Source organism: Narcine bancroftii, chromosome 4 (genome assembly GCF_036971445.1).
Source record: "Narcine bancroftii isolate sNarBan1 chromosome 4, sNarBan1.hap1, whole genome shotgun sequence".
NCBI classification, from domain to species: domain Eukaryota; kingdom Metazoa; phylum Chordata; class Chondrichthyes; order Torpediniformes; family Narcinidae; genus Narcine; species Narcine bancroftii.
The window spans coordinates 12987392-13007233 of NC_091472.1; the positions used below are offsets into that span (position 1 = coordinate 12987392).

Consider the following 19842-nt stretch of genomic DNA (forward strand, 5'->3'; position numbering starts at 1 on the left):
AATGAGGCCGCACCAACGTCTTAGACAATCTCAACATCACCTCCCAACTCCTATATTCCATGCAATGATTGATAAAGGCCAGCATACTAAAAGCCTTCTTCACCACCCTATTCACGTGAGTTTCTACCTTCAGGGAACGATGTACCGTCACTCCTAAATCTTTCTGCTCTTCTGTATTCCTCAATGCTCTCCCATTTACCACGTATGTCCTATTCTGATTCTTCTTACCAAAATGAAGCACCTCACACTTATCAGCATTAAATTCCATCTGCCATTTTTCAGCCCACTTTTCTAAGCAGCCCAAATCCCTCTGCAATCCTTGAAAACCTTCTTCATTATCCACTATTCCACCTATCTTAGTATCGTCTGCATATTTACTAATCCAATTCACCACCCCATCATCTAGATCATTAATGTATATAACGAACAACAATGGGCCCAATACAGATCCTTGAGGCACACCACTGGTCACCGGCCTCCAACCTGACAGACAATTATCCACTACCACTCTCTGGCCTCTCCCTTTCAGCCAATGTTCAATCCATTTGACTATCTTAAAATTTATACCTAAAGACTGCACCTTCCTAACTAACCTTCCATGTGGTACCTTATCGAAGGCCTTACTGAAGTCCATATAGACAACATCCATTGCGCAACCCTCATCCACATTCCTAGACACCTCTTCAAAAAATTCAATCAGATTGGTCAAACATGACCTTCCTCCCACAAATCCATGTTGAGTGCTCCTGATCAGACCCTGTCTATCCAGATGTTTATAAGTACTATCTCTAAGAATTTTCTCCATTAATTTACCTACCACAGACGTCAAACTTACAGGCCGATTGTTGCCAGGCTTCCTCCTTGAACCCTTTTTAAATAACGGAACCACATGCGCAATGCGCCAATCCTCCGGCACTATCCCCATATCTAATGACATTTGGAAAATTACCGCCAGAGCCTCTGATATTTCCTCCTTCACTTCTCTCAATGTCCTGGGGAAGATCCCGTCTGGTCCCAGAGACTTATCCACCTTTATATTCTTCAAAAGCCTTAAAACTACACCTTTTGTAATCTCTATATTCCCCATATTTACCCAATTTGCTTTTTTTATCTCACATCTCCCAATATCCTTCTCCTTAGTGAATACCGAAGAAAAGAAACTGTTCAATATCTCCCCCATTTCTCTAGGCTCCACACACAGTTTTCCGCTCTGATTTTCTAAGGGACCAATTTTGTTTCTAGCTTTCCTCTTACCATTAACATATTTGTAGAACCCTTTTGGATTAGTTTTAACCCTGCTTGCCATAGTTTTCTCGTACCTTCTTTTAGCATTCCTAATTCCTCTCTTAAGATTCCTCTTACATTCAATGTATCTTTCAAACATCTCCTTAACTCCATGCTTCTTATATCTAATGTACACCTCCCTTTTTCTTCGAACCAAGTTTCCAATATTCCTTGAAAACCACGGCTCTCTCAAACCTTTTGCCCCTCCTTTTAACCTAACAGGAACATAAAGCTTTTGCACTCTCAAAATCTGATCTTTAAAAGACTTCCATCTCTCTACTACATCCTGCCCATAAAACAAATTGTCCCAATTCACACCCTGCAAGTCCTTTCGCATCTCCTCAAATCTAGCTTTTCCCCAATCAAAAACCTCAACCCTTGGCCCTGATTTCTCTCTTTCCATAATGACATTGAAGCTGATGGCATTATGATCACTGGACCCGAAGTGCTCGCCAACACTAACCTCCGTCACTTGACCCATCCCATTTGCCAACAGTAGATCTAACACTGCTCCTTCTCTGGTTGGCACCTCTACATATTGTTGTAAAAAACTATCTTGCACACATTTCACAAACTCTAACCCATCCAGTCCTTTCACAGAATGTGTTTCCCAATCTATATGTGGAAAATTAAAATCTCCCATAATCACAACCCTGTGCTTATCACAAATATCTACTATCTCCCTACAGATTTGCTCCTCTAGATCTCGGTCCTCTCCGGGTGGTCTATAATACACCCCTACAAGTGTAACCTCTCCTTTCCTACTCCTCAGTTCCACCCAAATAGCCTCCGTGGATGTGCCCTCTAATCTATCCTTCCTAGGCACTGCTGTAATATTTTCCCTAACAAGCAATGCAACCCCACCTCCTCTTGCCCCTCCGACTCTATCACAGCTAAAACAACGAAACCCAGGGATATTCAGTTGCCAATCACATCCCTCCTGCAACCATGTCTCACTAATCGCTACCACATCATACTTCCAAGTATCAATCCACACCTTCAGCTCATCCACCTTTTTTACAATACTCCTGGCATTAAAATATATGAATTTCAGAGATTTCCCAATTTTTAATCCCTGTTTTCCCTCATCTTTAATAACAACATTATTTACTTTTCCTGCCAATTGCCCTTCATCTTCTTCCAGAGCATTTCCCTTCTCTATCACCTGCCCATCCATATTCAAATACTTACTACAAACTTTCTTTGTTTGCATTCTAACCTTCTCCTTACTGCTCTGTACTATTTTGTTCCCTCCCCCCAACCATTCTAGTTTAAAGGATCCTGAGTAGCCCTAGCAAATACCTCTGCCAGGATTCTGGTCCCCCTGGGATTTAAGTGTAACCCGTCCTTACTGTACAGGTCACATCTCCCCCAAAAAAGGTCCCAGTTATCCAGAAACTTAAAACCCTGCCCCTTACTCCACCCCTTCAGCCACGTGTTTAATCCTCCACCTCATTCTATTTCTATTCACACTGTCACGTGGCACAGGGAGTAATCCAGAGATTACCCCCTTTGCGGTCCTTCTTTTTAACTCCCTACCTAACTGCCTGTACTCACTTTTTAGGACCTCTTCTCTAATTCTCCCTATGTCATTGGTACCTACATGTACCACGACCTCTGGCTCCTGTCCCTCCCACTTTAGGATATCCGGGACACGAGCAGCAACATCTCGGACCCTGGCACCAGGGAGGCAAACCACCATCCGGTTCTCCTTGCTGCGTCCGCAGAATCCCCTATCCGTCCTCTTAACTATGGAGTCTCCTACCACAATTGCCCTCCTCTTCCTTTCCCTCCCTTTCTGAGCTACAGGGGCCGACATCGTGCCGGAGGCACAGCCACTGTCACTCCCCCCAACCTTGATGTCCCCCTCAACAGTGCTCAAAGAGGCGTACTTATTGCTGAGGGTTACATTCACAGGGCTTGTCTCTGGCACCTTACGTTCTTTTGTCCCTCTCCTAACAGTTACCCACCTTTCATCCTCCCGTGGCCCTGGCGTGACCACCTGGCTGTAACTCCTGTCTATGACTACCTCTGTTTCCCTAACCAGCCTGAGGTCATCGAGCTGCAGCTCTAGTTCCCTAACACGGTCCCTGACAATCTGCAGCTCGACACACCTAGTGCAGATATGGACATCCGGGAGTCTGGAAGACTCCAGGACCTCCCACATCCGGCACTCCCGACAACACACAGCCTTAACACTCATCCCTTACCCCAATGAAGTAGTAATAAAGACTATCTTAGCTTTCTCCGCAGCCTGATGAGCCAAAGCCTGGAAATCCCACTCCTTCACTGAGCCTGATGAGCCAAAGCCTGGAAGTCCCACTCCTTCACTGGGCGACTCACTCGCTGGGCCACTCGCTCGCTGTCCCTCTTATTTATTGGCCTTTTACCAATTAACCCCTACACACTCTCCTGTACACTCGCTCGACCAATGGCCGCCTCCGACGCCGACTCCTCCCCGCAGACCCTGATAAGAGACTTTTAAAAAAGTTTTCTTACCTGCCCAGGACTCTTTTCTTTTCTGTCCTTCTCCTCTCTCCTTTTCTCTCCTCTCCTCTCCTCTCCTCTCCCTACTGCTAGGCTCTGTCCCCAGTAAGAGTCTTTAAAAAGACCTTACCTTCCCGTCACACTCTCCTGTACGCTCGCTCGACCAATGGCCGCCTCCGACGCCGACTCCTCCCCGCAGACCCTGGTAAGAGACTTTTAAAAAAGTTTTCTTACCTGCCCCGGACTCTTCTTTTCTGTCCTTCTCCTCTCCTCTCCTCTCCTCTCCTCTCCTCTCCTCTCCTCTCCTCTCCTCTCCTCTCCTCTCCTCTCCTCTCCTCTCCTCTCCTCCCTACTGCTAGGCTCTGTCCCCAGTAAGAGTCTTTAAAAAGACCTTACCTTCCCGTCACACTCTCCTGTACGCTCGCTCGACCAATGGCCGCCTCCGACGCCGACTCCTCCCCGCAGACCCTGGTAAGAGACTTTTAAAAAAGTTTTCTTACCTGCCCCGGACTCTTTTCTTTTCTGTCCTTCTCCTCTCTCCTCTCCTCTCCTCTCCTCTCCTCTCCTCTCCTCTCCTCTCCTCTCCCTACTGTTGGGGTTTTAATGCAAGAATCTGTTGAGTGAAGTCAATCATCAATCCGACACACAAGGATAAGGATCTGGAACCAGTGCCTGTGAACGCAACAGTGGGGCTTGGTCATTGGGATTTTTGGAATCGGTCAGAGAAAGGAAAAATATTCAAGAAAGGACAATTGAATTTGTTTCTGAATGATGTGATACAAAAATTTTAACCAATACTGTCACAGGCTGTAAAATAGTGTTAGGATCCTGTGGAGTTCTCTGCCAGAAGTTTGTGCAGTTCTTGGTGTTTAAACATCAAGATCTCCCCTTGGAGACTTCAGGTTCCCAATGCCTGAGCTCTGAGAACTGGAAAAAAACACTGAAAACTGGGATACAGGAAAAGTGTGCAGACCTCCACATCAGGCCAACAGTAACTAACTCAGTCGATTTTCTTTTACTCGCTTCACTTAGAGTTTCAAATATACTGTTGGATTCTCATTGAACCTAACGCACATCTAGCTCAAGAATGTCTTGTTGGCTTTGTTTGCCCCTTATCCTTGATCTGCTGTCCTTGTGTGGAAGATAGTGACATTACATTGACATTAAGAAATTTAATTCCAGGGTTTTGCACAAAATCTCTTAAGAAGAATGTCCCACAGAAGTACACTGAATGAATGTGGCGTGACCTTTGAGATTGTCTCCAATATTCCAGAGGTATTTACACATTGTGTGTTTCAGATGATATTTTCTGAACTTTTTAAATGCTGTCTGTACATGCACACATCAGTTTGTGTATATGGTAAACATCGAAAAAGCTTCTTACGAAAAGCTGATTTATTGCAAGTGTTATACTGCCTGCATATCTCCTAAAACCTGTAATCATTTACTCTTGGGCAGTGTGGAAATCAAATTGGAAATTCAAGAGGTTTCAATAAGTGTACTGTAAATGGAAAGACATCCAGGCCACTGATCAAAATAAACAGAAGAAATGATCAAAAGAACAAAGAAAAAGATGAGGGCATCTTTTGGGAGTATCTGGAATGTACTCTGTTAAAGGATGGTGGAAGTGGTTTTAATGCTAGCTTTATAAAGGACAGGGATATTTCTTTCTTTGGCTTGGCTTCGCGGACGAAGATTTATGGAGGGGGTAAAAAGTCCACGTCAGCTGCAGGCTCGTTTGTGGCTGACAAGTCCGATGCGGGACAGGCAGATAATATTGAAAAAATTGCAGGGCTATTTTGGGATGGGGGAAAGTAAGGGAATGTGGGATGAATTGGATTGGACTGTTGAGACTGGCAGGGGCACAATGAATAAAGTTTCTTTCTGCACTCCTATTAAAAGGTAAACTGTAATAAATATCAAATCAAGATACACAATAAAAAAGGCTATTGTGGCAAGTTTACGAGGCTTGCAGATGAATAACATGATGTTTTCTCGGCACTGAAATGAACCTTGCACGTGATCCAGGTTGCTTTGACAAGTTGGGGGGCATCATATTTAAACTAACCTTCTCAATGAAAGTAAAATAGCTCTGTAAATTGTAGGAATTTGCAACTAATGCCTCTTTTTACATTAAAGTCTCTCCAGAATTGCTTTGGCAGCACAGTTAGGGAGTCCAGAACTAGACGTCATGATCTCAGCATAAGGGATAATCTGAGACTGAGATGATGAGAAATTTCTTTGATAGAGCTGTGAACCTGTGGAGCCTGCTACTTCAGAAAGCAGTTGAAGTTAAATCATGAAATGTTGGGACTAAGATCAAGGGACATGAGAGGGAAAGATTAGATAAATATGGAATCGGTTTACATAGATTGGCATAAATTTGTGGGCTGAAGGGCCTGTACTGAGCTGAAACAACTTTAACAGTAAAGTTCACACATGCACCTGCGTTACCCACGTGCAGATTCTGATCCGTACCTCTGCCGTGTGGGGGCAGGCCACCTGCTGCTACAGGGCACTTTCAGAAGCTAGCAATTAAGAATATTGTATTACCTTACCTCCAACTCAACGGCTGATAATGTGAAAAGTGAACACACTGTTTCTGAGATGAATTTTCGCCTCCCCTAAACTTCCCTCCTTTCATTTCTCAGGATGCTCAGGCATCTGAAGACCGTGAAATGCTAGCACGGATGGCAGCGGAGCTGGAAAATGCGGAGTCCACTGAGAAGGAAGCGTACATTGAGAAATACCTCCGCAGCGTGCTGGCAGTGGAGAACATCCTGACGCTGGATCGCCTACGTCAGGTGACTATTACGAAATAGGGCTGAAACACAATCAGCTGATTTTCTGTTACTCCTTTAGAAACTTACGGACATCTTTGGTGCTTTTGTATTTCTATGATTGTGTACCAGCAAGGTGACAGTTCATCCAGATTGAGCATTAAATGGATTACATTTATTTACAATTGCCTGTACTGATAGAAAACAATGATCTAGTTGTAAATGAATTATATTTTCATTGGTCTTGATTGTTTTTGGTAATTTCAACATACATTTTTAAACATTTAATTTTTTATGAATATGAATTTTCTGCAATCTTGACAAGGATTGCAACAATAAATGTATTATTACTGAGTTTAACCACCAGTTGTGACGAATGTAACCATGTCAGATGATTGTTTGCAAGGTTAACCATTGGTACTGGACCACTATATTCCTGAAAGAATCAAAGAAATATTGTTTCATCCGAGACCAAACAATTCTAACCAGAGCAATGTGGGCTTGTTTCACTCATTCTGTTTCGCACATTAATGAACTCCAGTGATTGAGAATGAGGAATAGTTATTTGTTGGTCTATGAAGTTAAATCAGTGTTTACAGTTTGGTTGAATCCCACCAAGTCTGAATGTACTGGGGCCCTCATATTAGTGGTCGCTGCCCTAGCATATAATCAAAGCTGATCAATAATGTCACTGGGCTGCTTGACTTCACACTCTCCACCAACACCCAGTTTTGTTCTTGCTGCTGAAGGAGGTAATGCTGATCTTCCATTTCCAGCATTTCTTTTTCACTCCGCTCTGTCTAGAACAGCCAGATTTGGGAAAGGGGTTAAAACAAGGTGCTCAGCTGACTTCTCTGGCCAGTTACCAATTAAAAGAATGGTGGAAATCTTGGGGAATGCCGATAAAATCATGGTTTGTTTTGTCAGTGACAGGACCTGAATGTTGTTTTGCTGTCAAACCTTTAACATAGACTGAGTCTGCCAGGAAATCGCCTGCTCAAGGGACATGAGAGTAGGTACACCACCTTAAGGAGTGACACATTGGAAGACAAAATAGAATGAATCTAGTATGGTGTCCCCATAGCCTCTTTTACAAATCCGTTAAAAGACAGGAATTAACTGCCTTTTAACCACTTCACCTACCTGTTAAACGCAATGAAGGTAGGATGGGGGAGGTCACTTTCAACCCATGTCCGATACTGCTAAGGTCGATGTGTTTCTCAAAGGCTTCTGTCTAAAAGGGTTCACACACGAAGCTGTCGCTGTAATGCTACAGGTCCTGCCTCCTTTTGCTCCAGGATGCTGGCTTGTTTCTGTAAAGGGTTGCACGGACCTGGAATTTCGGTTCAGTGTGAATGACCCAAACTTCCTTTAAAGGTGGGTCGTTCACATGCCAATTAAATAGGTTTTCTATGTAAAAAGACCTACTCACCATCATTCGAGGCCCCAAACATGTCTTCCAAGTGATGCAACACTTTAAATCTGCAGGGGTCACCTACTATATCCGGAGCTATTGTGGCCTCCTCTACATCGGAGAGACTGAGGGATCGCTAGGTTGAACATCTTCGCTCTGCCTGTTGCAAAGCGTGGATCTCCCAGGGCACCCCATTTCAATTCCCTCCCCATTCCCATGCCGACATGTCTGTTCATGGTTTTGAGCATTGCCAGACAGACCACCCGCAAATTGGAGGAACAATGCCTCATATACTGTCTGGGTACCCTCCAAGTGGATGGCATTAACATAAAGTTCTCTGGTTTCCATTAGCTGCCTCCACCCTCTGGTCTCTCCCCTTTCCCTCTGTCTCCTTTCCTCCAGCTCTGCATATACAGAGCCACGCACCCCCCATCAATTTCCCACCTTTTCTCACAAGTCCTCCTATACATGTCCATTATGGCCTTTTGCCTGTGGGCCTGTGGTGCTCCTCCTGTCCTCTCTTCCCTCCACCCCAAGCCATTATATTCAGGTGCCTGGCTGCTTTTTTGCTTATACGTGGAAGAAAAGCTCAAGCCTCAAAAAATTGCATATACAGTATATCTTTATGAATGCTGTGAGACCTGCGGAGCCCTTTTGTGTTTTTACTACAATAATGGTGTCTGGAGACTTTTGTGTCTACCTCTAAGTGACTCTACTGTGGCATTGGTGAATTACGACATTTTGACTTCACGACTGTTTGGAGTGAAGAATTAGAATGAAATATGGTACTGAGAATATTGATTCTCTCCATCAGTAGCCCATCAGAAATGGTAGCAGGAATGTACTGTGTTGCCCAGCTTGCACACCTCCTGTGCTATCGGTGTTGAAGCCAAAAGCTCCTTCATCAGCTCCCTCAAAGTCTAAAACAGAATGGAAGCAACTGAAGAAAGATCTTTGAGTTTTGGCCCAGGCACAGATGGAAGGACAGCATGAAGAGTTTCACTAGAGATGTGAAAACTACTCTTGATGAGCCAATAATTACTGAAATTTGTGTTTCATCTGTGTCATCAGTTCCAGATGATCACAGATTTATTTGGATGTGACCCTTATTGCCCATCAGTATAGTTGCCCATTAAAAAAAAATTGGAATATGTGAAGAAGATGCCGTGATTGTAGTAGAGGAACTCGGCAGGATCCGCAGAGTCCATCGGATGTAAAGATGTTTGCATGTAGACGTATGTACTCTGACAATAAATCTGACTATTTTTGCAGGCATGTATAATCTTATTATTTTCTGCAATTGTTCTTGTGTATTTTTCATTTGGCATCAATCGCTGTTTCAACAAAATATTATTATTTAAAGGAAGTTGCTAATTTGTCTGTCTATCAAGTCTCAGGTTAATATTTGTCAAATTTTAGAATGTTAAAATGTTCACCAAATCCCCAATTCTCTCCCTAAGATCACTGACTTCTGTTGTATTGGTGTCATTGTCTGAACCATCCACCTACTTGTTGATATTTGTCTGTCAGCATTCTGGTTTTGTATATCAGCTCAGCCTTTTGCAAGTTACTCTAAATATGACCTATTGGCAAGGCTGGAAAAGGGAGGAAGAGGGATCTACTTTTGCCAACACCACAAAAATACCAGAAGGGACTTACAAAAAAGACTGCAGAATGGTGAAATTCAGGGAAACAATCTGCTGGAAGAATTCAGTGGGGCGAGGAGCATCAGAGGGAGAAAAAGAATGCTCAATACTTAGGGCTGGAACCCTTCATCTCAACTGTGCAGTGGGGATATAGCCAGTCTCGTGACAACAGGATGGGAGGGGTTAGCCAGGAAGGGGTGACAGTCAGGGGCATATGATTGGCAGGTGCCAGACAAGTGGACATAGACAGTTGTCTGTGCCTGTTGAAAAATACCAGAATTGCTGCTAGAAGAACAAATGTAACATGGGAGATTTCTTCTAAACATTGAAAGATTCGGAATGCAGTGTCTTGAGCAGGAATGGAGGGAGATTTATTGGTGCATTCAGAAAAGACCTGAAAGGAATGGGATAGCAGCATTTTGTAGAAAGCATGGTTCTTGCATAGGGCAGGTGTGGACTTGATGGGCCAAATGGCTACTTCCTGTACTGTAACTATTTGGTGATTCTGACACCAGAGAGGAGGAGGAAAATTAGAAAAACAAATCAGAATATTGAAAAGCCAGCTGTTTGCTTTTGTGATGAACTATTAATTTTGCAACGTTCAACTGCAGATTTATCCATGTTGTCTTTATCCATATATGTCCTTGTCCTGATCCTGTGCTCTGTTGCTTTTCTGTAATGTTTGTGAACAGGAGGTTGCAGTAAAAGAACAATTAAATGCAAAGCGTAAATTGACCAGAAGATGCATCAGTTCTCCCAACGTCAACCGGGTATGATCTTGTTATTTTTCCTCTGCCCCCCCCCCCCCCCCCCCCCGTGAAGGTGTTTCAGTATGTTGCTGAGACTTTGTTCTTCAGTGTGTCTATGACAACTGCAGGATTAACACCATTAATGTACTAAGTCAAGGTCGCTCTGAAGGCAATTTATCTTATCTGTTACTACTGTCCTGAACTTCATTTCATAAGACTTAAAGATTAGGAGGTGTATCTGTTCCAATGGTGCAGATCCAGAGCAAAAGATGTGCATCTTGTGTGTTTTAGGTGATTCTATAAAGTGACTCACTAATCTAAATATTGAGAAGGGCATCATCATTTTCTGTTCCTCAATATGATGGCAGCTAAAGGTCGCATATTTGTAGCTATCTCCGAAAGAGTGGAGGCTCTAGAAGTGATTTGTTCTTAAAACTATGAGTGTTGCCTGAAGCAGTGCTGGAGGGTGAATGCAGAACAATTTCCCTCAAAATTTAAGGGAAAGGCAAAAGGTTTCCCCCCCACCGCCCCTTTGCATGGTGCTAGGACGAGGAAGCCTACCTAGGAATCGTAGAGGAACCAGAATTCCTAATAGGTCTCCAAAGGCAAGTTGCTAAGAAATTATTTGTCACAAGTACTGTAGATAAAGATGCAAAGAATTGAATGGACAGAACTCTCAGAGAGCTGTTGTAGGTCACCTTTATTTTGCTCTAACATTCTCCGAATCTTTTGTGGTATTTAAACAAATTTGGTGTTTTTTTTTGTGCCAGTTTGAGTAAAACATCTTGCCACAATATTTGTAAATATCAATTTTGATTCACTGACACTGAACTGGGAGGATTGTCAGGAACAGTTCAGCATACTTTAAAGTACAATAATATCACAATTTCTCATCTTTGTGTTGACCCATTTATTAATTGATAATAAAATTGTCAAGAGAGTTGTACAGCATGTGTAATTTATTCCATTATTTTCTCCTCATCGTGGCTGTCAAGTGATCCCAACTATGAAACATAATGGAGAAGCAAATTGCTTATTAAAGATGTATGTTAACAAAATTTGGCCCTTATTTTCTGGCAACAGTGACATCAGTGCTGGCGTGCCTACAAAGCTGATCAGAACAAAACTGGGACCCGGCCTGAGCTGGCTGTCAAACCTGACACAATGTGCTAAAATGATCAGAAGTTAAGAAAACAATATTTATCAAATAGAAAACATTTTATTATATGTACTTAACATTGAACTAATCATTTCTAAAATTAAAATTGTCTTTTTGTTCATCAATTTAATTTGCCATTATTCTAATTCCTCAAGAACTCTACCACAGCACAAACGTCAGGGTGAGAAAAGACTGTGAAAGCCAACCCTTCAATAATGCATTGCACATCATTTGCTCAGGCTTCTTTCATCATACCTTCCAAATTCACAATTTCTATCTTGAGCAAAGAGATGCAGGGAGATTGGGGCAGTACCAGCACCTCCTGAAAAATCCACTTCCAGTTGGATCAATGCTCACCATGGCGTATCAATATATCGCCATTCCTTCACCTGAGTGCATGATGTACCGTTTCGTTGTGTGTGAATGGAGGGCCACCTTCAGCGCTATTGGCCTTCCCAGTGATGCCCACATTCCAAGAACAAATTGAGGGGGGAAAAAATTGTATGAACTCAATTCAACATCTGTTGATTACATTGGGAAGGATTTTGTTGTGCACTTATCTCCGTTCTACTGTAAAATAGACTTTCAAACTTGAATTTTCATGGAGACTGTCCAAAATTAGATTTATAGTTACATAGCATGGGAACAAACCTTTCATGCAACACATCCATGCAGACCAAGATGCCTGTGTGTGGCCCATTTTCTGTATAAGCATGTCCTGACCAGATACATGTCCAAATGTCTTATAACCATTATGATTGTTCTTGCCTGTACCACTTTCTCTGGCAGCTTATTCGTGTATCTTAAGTGTGGGGGAAAAACCTGCCTCTTAGATCCTCTTTCAGTATTTCACCGTTTGCCTTTTCCCTCCAGCTTCAGATTCTCCTATCCTGGAAAAAGGACTATTCACCTTATCTGCACCCCTCATAGCGTTATAGCCTGACCCTCAGCCTCCTTCCACTGCACAGAAAGAGATCCCAGACTTTCTAGATGGTTGTGGAATGAAAATTTTGATCATTGGACCTATCCAATTGCCAGAATAGTTAAAATTCATGTAACATGTGCCTCTCCCTGAACCTTTTTCTTTAAAGTTATCTGGGAGCCGTCATGACCTCTATGCGAGATCCAGCCTTGAACGCCATAAGGTAAACCACTTTCAAGCTCTGCTATAAAGAGAAGATATGTTGATCTGCACCAGTCAATAACTTCCTTTAACAAAGTCAAATTTAGGTGATTAACTCAGCATGGTACAAACCTGGTGAAATAAATTCAGTCCAAGACCGTAAACGGGATCAGGAGTAGCTTTAGAGCCTGCTCCAGCAGTCAATACTGTTAAGTAATCTTGCAGATACTGTGGATTTTTAAAATGCATAAATTGATAAGAAATCATAGAAAAGGAGGTTTACCAGGTTGATTCCGGAGATTGGGGGGGTTAACCACTGAGGTGAGATTGAGCCATCTGGGGTTGTACTTGCTGGAATTCCGAAGGATGAGAGGGATCTTATATAAACGTACAAAATTATGAAAGGCATTGATAAGATTGAGGTAAGTAAATTGTTTTCACTGGTAGGTGAGATGAGAACTAGGGTCTCAGCCTCAAGATTAGATTTAGGTTGGAGATGAGGAGAAACTACTTTTCCCAGAGAGTGGTAAATTTGTGGAATTCGCTCCCCATTAAAGCAGTGGAGGCTACCTCAGTAAATACAACATTTGATAGATTTTTTTACTTAGTAGGGGATTTGAAGGATATGGGGAAAAAGGCAGGTCAGTGGAGATGAGCCCATCATCAGATCTTACTGAATGATGGACCAGGCTCGGCTGGGCTGGATGGCAAACTCCTGCTCCTGCTTCTCATATTCTTACGAAAGTAGGTCATTCAGTCCTTTGAGCCTATACTATCATTCAGTTAGACCATGACTGATCATATGACTTCATTTTGGAGAAGTTGTTTCTGGGATGTTTTCCTTTCTGCTCCCTCCACCTATTTCCAGCAAGTACAATAGATTTATCATGACTGCCCCTTGATTTCTTGGCACACATCCAGTGAATGTTGAGAAATGTTTGTCCATCAAGCTTTATTCTGCAATGGTTACCACATATTGAATAAAACTTACAGTCATTTAAACTCTAAATTATTAGTGTTCTCTCCAATTTTCAATGATACTTGAGTGTTTCGCCCATGTTTGTTTCAATTTCACAAGGTCCAATAGTTCCACGAGAACTTAGTGGACAGTGTTGATCCTTGCACAGAATGTTGTCATAATCAAAAGGCAGACATTCACTGGCTCTGACTCCATCCTTTATTCATACAACCATTCACCTTATCTACTCCCCAATAATTTTGCAGTTTAACCCTCAGCCTCCTTCAGTGCAGGGAAAATAATCCCATCTTACTTGAATATTTGGACCAAACTTGAGGCAAAAACTTCAAGAGCCTAAGCTACTGCAGTTCCTTTCTAATAAACTACCAAGAGGTGTGCAGAACTTCCCCACATATTCTCATGTAAGAAATGAATGAGGAAGTAAAATGGGGGGGGTGGTGGAGATTTCTTTAAAAGTTAGTTTATCATCTGTAACTTACTTATGCCGTTTTAAAGCAGGCAGCCAGAGCTCAAGTTAAAACAGTGGATGAATCTCTCTGTATTTTTCCCTGACAGAGTCGGTGGGAAAGTCACCAGGACATATCCACGGCTTCACTGCAGTCAAACAAAAGGACACCCTCGCACTGTTCCCCGGTGTCCCGCCATTCATTGCCACCCCAGTCACAAGATGCAGGTGAGAACTGTACCAAGGTGAGATTTGGCACAAATGTGGAGAAACTTCAGTCAAGCTGAAAAATCTGAATCATCAGGTTTTGAAGCTGGTGGAGTCTCAACTGTGTTACTGTTTCAAAAGGTAGATGGCCCTTTTAAAAAAAATTAAACTTGCACTCCAAAAGAAAAGATTAGTTAAGACCCATTTTTCTTATCAAACATCTACTCAAGCTGAGGAAGGTACTTCCACTTAGAGAAGTGGTTTCTAACTCTAGTACTTTACCCTTTCAAAAGACATAACATTTACAAATATTGGAAATAATTAGTAGGCCAGAGAGTATCTGAGGTGAGAGAATAATAAAAATTCTGACAAAAATTCATTAGCTTGAAACATTAACTCTCCATTGATTATTTCAAACATTTCCTTGCATTATCTCACCCTCTTTAATAAAACACCAATAATTGACCTCCTTTAAGGAATTTTGTTCCTTTTAATTTTTAAATATTTATTTTTTAATTTTTCCTTAAAAAATAAACAGTTATAACATTTCATTAAAAGTATGTATAAAGAAATTTGTATGAAGCAAAAGAAAAAAAACACACATACAAAAACCCTAATTCTACCCCCCCCCCATTAAAAAACTTCGTACACCATCCAAGTTCTCTCTTTCTCTTCTTTGGCTTGGCTTCGCGGACGAAGATTTATGGAGGGGGTAAATGTCCACGTCAGCTGCAGGCTCGTTTGTGGCTGACAAGTCCGATGCGGGACAGGCAGGCACGGTTGCAGAGGTTGCAAGGGAAAATTGGTGGGTTGGGGTTGGGTGTTGGGTTTTTCCTCCTTTGCCTTTTGTCAGTGAGGTGGGCTCTGCGGTCTTCTTCAAAGAAGGTTGCTGCCCGCCAAACTGTGAGTTCACAGTTTAAATTAACCTCACGATTCAAGGAAAGCTCACTTTTGAATTTAGCAGCATTATTAAAGTTGGGCTCCAACATAGTTCAAATATGTCACCATATTTTAAGAAATATATCATATTTGTTCCTTAAATTATATGGTTTTTTTTTTCGATTGGTATACAACTATCCTTCTCTGCAATCCACCTCACCAAGGTAATTGGAGAGTCAAATTTCCATGTGATTGCAATACATTTTTGGCCACTGCTAGTGCAATTTTAACAAATAAAATTTGAAACTCTGTAAGGTCATTACTTATGTCTATAAGGTTGCCTAACAAATAAAGTTCCGGATCTGGAAAGGTCGCCCTTGTAATTCTTGTTAATACTTCAGAAATTTCTTGCTAAAAAGATCTAACCTTCACACAGAATGAAGGAATGTTCCTTCTTCTATTTCACAGGTGAAACATAATTCTGATATTACTGGCTTAGATATGTGCAACTTTTGTGGCGTGAGGTACAGCTGATGTTAAAAACTTATATTGAACCAACCCATATCTCGCATTAATAGTTGAAGTTATACCATTCAAATCAGGATTGTTCTGATATTGTCACACCTAAGTCAGTCTCCCACCTTTCCTTTGATCTCTGCAGACCAAGTTTAACACTTTCTAACTGAAGAGCAAAATACATTCTGGTAATAAATTCGGGTATATTACCCATCCAAAGCGTTTGTTCCATTTCACTAACTCCCAGAGGAGTCAATGCCGATCCCCATCGTTCCCTCAGGAAAGCTCTCAGTTGAAGAAAATATAGAAATGTTCAAATGACATCAAAACACCATCTTTATAACAGTCCGCCATACAGCGTATACCTTTTTGTAACCATACGTTAAGAATTCTGTTACCCATATTCATAGGTAACAATACAATGTTACATAATGGAGCTCTTAGCGAAATACCCACTTTTATTTTCCTCCCGATACATTCATTAATTTCCTGCCATATTTTCACTATATATACCAAGATAGGGTTACTTGTCTTCCTTTTTATTGATTTAATGCTCCATTTATAAATAAAGTCTTTAGCTGTTTCTTCATTCATAGAATGTAGCCCCCATACAAACCCAGTTTTGTGAATTCTCTTCAAAAAAGGATGCTAAAAAATCTTGCTTGTGTAGTCAGTCAATATTTTTTTAAATCTGGAAGTCTCAGTCCTCTTAATTTATAATCCTAGTTTAGTTTTTCCAACGCAATTCTGGGCACTTTGTTATTCCATAGCAATTGTATTACTTGATTGTTTAACAATTTGAAAAAGTTCTTAGGTGAAGCTATAGTTAGTGATTGGAACAATTTTACACATTTTACTCTTCCTATTAATGTTATCATCAAAGTCCTTCCATTTTTGCAAATCCTGTTCTATTTTACTAAGCAGGGGAACATAATTAAGCTTATGCAGATTTTGTAAATTGTTGTCTGTTACTACTCCCAGATATTTAATCCCATCTGATTTCCATTTAAACCTACTGTCTCTTTTATATCTTTAGTAATCATGGTTTGTTAAGGGCATTATTTCACTTTTGTCCATGTAAACCTTGTAACCAGACACTCTACCATATTTTCTGAGAGTCTCCTGTAACTTTTCCAAGGTCCCTTCTTAATCTGACAAATACAATAATAAACATCTTCCGCAAATAGACTCATTTTGTGCTCACCTTGTCCGACCACAAACCCCTTAATCTCAGAATCTCTTCTAATAATTTCAGTCAGAGGTTCAATTGTCATTAGAAACAATGCTGGAGACAGAGGGCATCCTTATCTACGCAAAGAGAATACCATCGACATTTGACTATTCATCATTATCTTTGGCTGTGGACTGTGCCTTAATCCAATTAATAAATCCTCTTCCTATACCAAATTTCTCCAATGTTTTAAACAAATGGCCATTCTAATCGATCGAATGCCTTTTCTGCATCTATAGAAACTGTTATACTTGGATTATGCCCAAGTTTTGGCATGTGTATTATGTTAAATAGTCTGGCTAGATTATTCTCTGAATGTCTACCCTTTACAAATCCCACCTGCTGTGGATGTACATTAGGGTTAGGGATTTTGGTAGATATTGCCCCAGTCTTTTGGCTAATGCCTTTGCTACAGTTTTACAGTCAGCATTAAGAAGAAAAATTGGTCTATATGATGATGTTTTTAATGGATTTCTATTCTTTTTGTGTAATACTGTAATTATCTTTGTTGAAAACTGTTCCAGAAGTGTCTGTGCCTTCACCATTTGATCCAATGCATCCATCAGTAATGGTATTAACATATTTTAAAATTCTTTATAGATCTCAGGTGGAAACCCATCCTCTCCTGGAGACTTGTTAGCCTGCAGCATACTCAATGCTTTCTCAATCTCTTCCCTTGTAGAAGAGGCATCCAGGTCATTTCTAGCATTTTCATCCAATCTAGAAAGTTCAACCCCTTCTATGAATTCACGTATTTTGTTTTCATCCTCTGGTATATCCGATTTATAAAGCACAGTGTAGTATTGCTGAAAGACTCATTTATTTATTTCTGTATTGCATTTATCACCCTTGCTGACTCTTCTGTCTTTAATTGCCATACCAGCACCTTGAGAGCATGTTTTCCCCATTTCATAATATTTCTGCCTTGTCTTAAGTATTCTTTTTTCCCACTCTATGCGTTTTTAAGGTAATATTTGAGGGAGGAAAAGCAGGAAGTAGTAAAAATATGTTGAAGTGAAAATTGTGAGAATGGAAGAGAGGAGGATATACAGAAGGTAGGATGTAGGAGATTCCTGAGATATATTTATTTTAATGCGAGGAGTATAGTAAGGAAGCTGGGTGAGCTAAAGGTGTGGATTGACATGTGGCATTATGATGCTGTGGCCATTAGCGAGATGTGGTTGAAGGAAGGTTGTGACTGGCAGTTGAATGTTCCAGGATTTCGCTGCTTTAGATGTGACAGAGTTGGTGGATTAAGAGGGGGAGGTGTGGCATTACTTGTCAGGGAGGATATTACTGCAGTGCTGAGGCAAGGTAGACTGGAGGGCTCGTCAAGGGAGGCAGCGTGGATAGAGCTGAAAAATAAGAAGGATGAGGTTACTATTATGGGGTATATTATAGGCCTCCAAATGGGGAAAGGGAACTAGAAGAGCAAATGTTCAGAGAAATAGGTGAAATGTGCAGGAGAAATAGGGTGGTGTTGTTTGGGGATTTCAATTTTCCAAACATAGATTGGGAAACGCTGTCAGTAAAAGGGCAGGATGGCTTAGTATTTATGCATTGTGTTCAGGATTGCTTTTTGCAGCAATATGTTGAGACACCAACTAGAGGGGGAGCAGTGTTAGATTTGTTGTTTGGGAATGCAGTGGAGCAGGTAACAGAGGTAAGCGTTGGAGAGAACTTCAGATCCAGTGATCATGGGTCCATTAGCTTTAGCTTAATGATGAAAAGGGATAGGTTGGGTACGAGGTTGAAGGTCTTCGAGTGGGGGAAGGCCAGATTTGGAGAAATGAGAAGGAATTTGCAGAGAGTTGTGTGGGCTGGGCTGATCTTTTTGCCGGAAAGGATGTAGAGGAAATTTTGGGGGAATTTAGGGGTGAGATTTTGAGAGTACAGGATCTTTATGTTCCAGTCAGGCCGAAGGGGAAGACTAAAGGTTTGAGGGAGCCTTGGCTTTCTGGTGAAATTAAGAAGTTGGTTCGGGACAAGAGGGAGGCCTATACCAAATATAAAAAATAAGGGATTGAGGAGATGTATGGTTGTTACTTAGATTGCAGGAAGAACCTTCAGAGGGAAATTAGAAAGGCAAAAATAAGGTATGAGGAGTCCATAGCTAATAAGGCGAAGGTGAATCCTAAGGGTTTTTACAGATATGTGAAAAGTAAAAGGAAGGTTAAGGATAGAACAGATCCACTGGATATGGGACCGGTGAACTATGTCAGGAACCGTATGAGATGGGAGAAATATTGAACAATTTTTTTCTCATCCGGATTCACGAGGGAAAGGGACATTGGGCTATACGAGATAAGAGAGGCAAAGGGTTATTTATGGAAAGGATAGGGATTAGTAAAGCAAGAGTTTGGAGCTTCTAGGGTCAATTAAGGTGGATAAGTCTCCTGGTCCTGAGGGGATTTTTCCCAGGACTTTAAGGGAGGTCAGGGAACAAATAGCGGGGGTTCTGACAGTGATTTTTCAAAGATCACTGGAGGAGGGGGTGGTACCACAGGATTGGAGGATTGCAAATGTTGTTCCGTTGTTCATAAAAGGCAGTAGGTGTAGGCCAAGTAATTATTGGCCAGTAAGTTTGACTTCGGTGGTGGGGAAGGTTATGGAGGGTATTCTTCAAGATAGTATGTATGCACATCTGGATAGACAGGGATTGATTAGGGTCACCCAGCATGGGTTTATAAAAGGAAAGTCATGTTTGACGAACCTTGTTGAGTTTTTTGAGGAAGTAACAAAAAAGGTGGACGAAGGTAGAGCGGTTGATGTGATCTATTTGGATTTTAGTAAGGCTTTTGATAAAGTTCCGCATAGAAAGTTAATAAGGAAGGTTCAGTCACTAGGAATTAGTAGAGAGATTGTGACATGGGTTCAGAGGTGGCTGGGAGATAGACAGCAGAGAGTCATGGTGGACAGCTGTATGTCCGGTTGGAAGCCTGT

The 19842-nt window shown here is 41.5% G+C and overlaps 1 protein-coding gene across 1 annotated transcript in view; it reads left to right on the forward strand.

The window, feature by feature from the left end:
- LOC138762345 (kinesin-like protein KIF13B) overlaps positions 1 to 19842 on the forward strand; it is a 212459-nt gene that overhangs the window by 174499 nt on the left and 18118 nt on the right. Inside the window, exons 33-37 of the mRNA XM_069936114.1 lie at positions 4954 to 5046; positions 6423 to 6575; positions 10304 to 10381; positions 12611 to 12664; positions 14177 to 14294. Of these exons, the coding sequence (XP_069792215.1) occupies positions 4954 to 5046; positions 6423 to 6575; positions 10304 to 10381; positions 12611 to 12664; positions 14177 to 14294 (496 nt within the window). The remainder of the gene's footprint in view (positions 1 to 4953; positions 5047 to 6422; positions 6576 to 10303; positions 10382 to 12610; positions 12665 to 14176; positions 14295 to 19842) is intronic.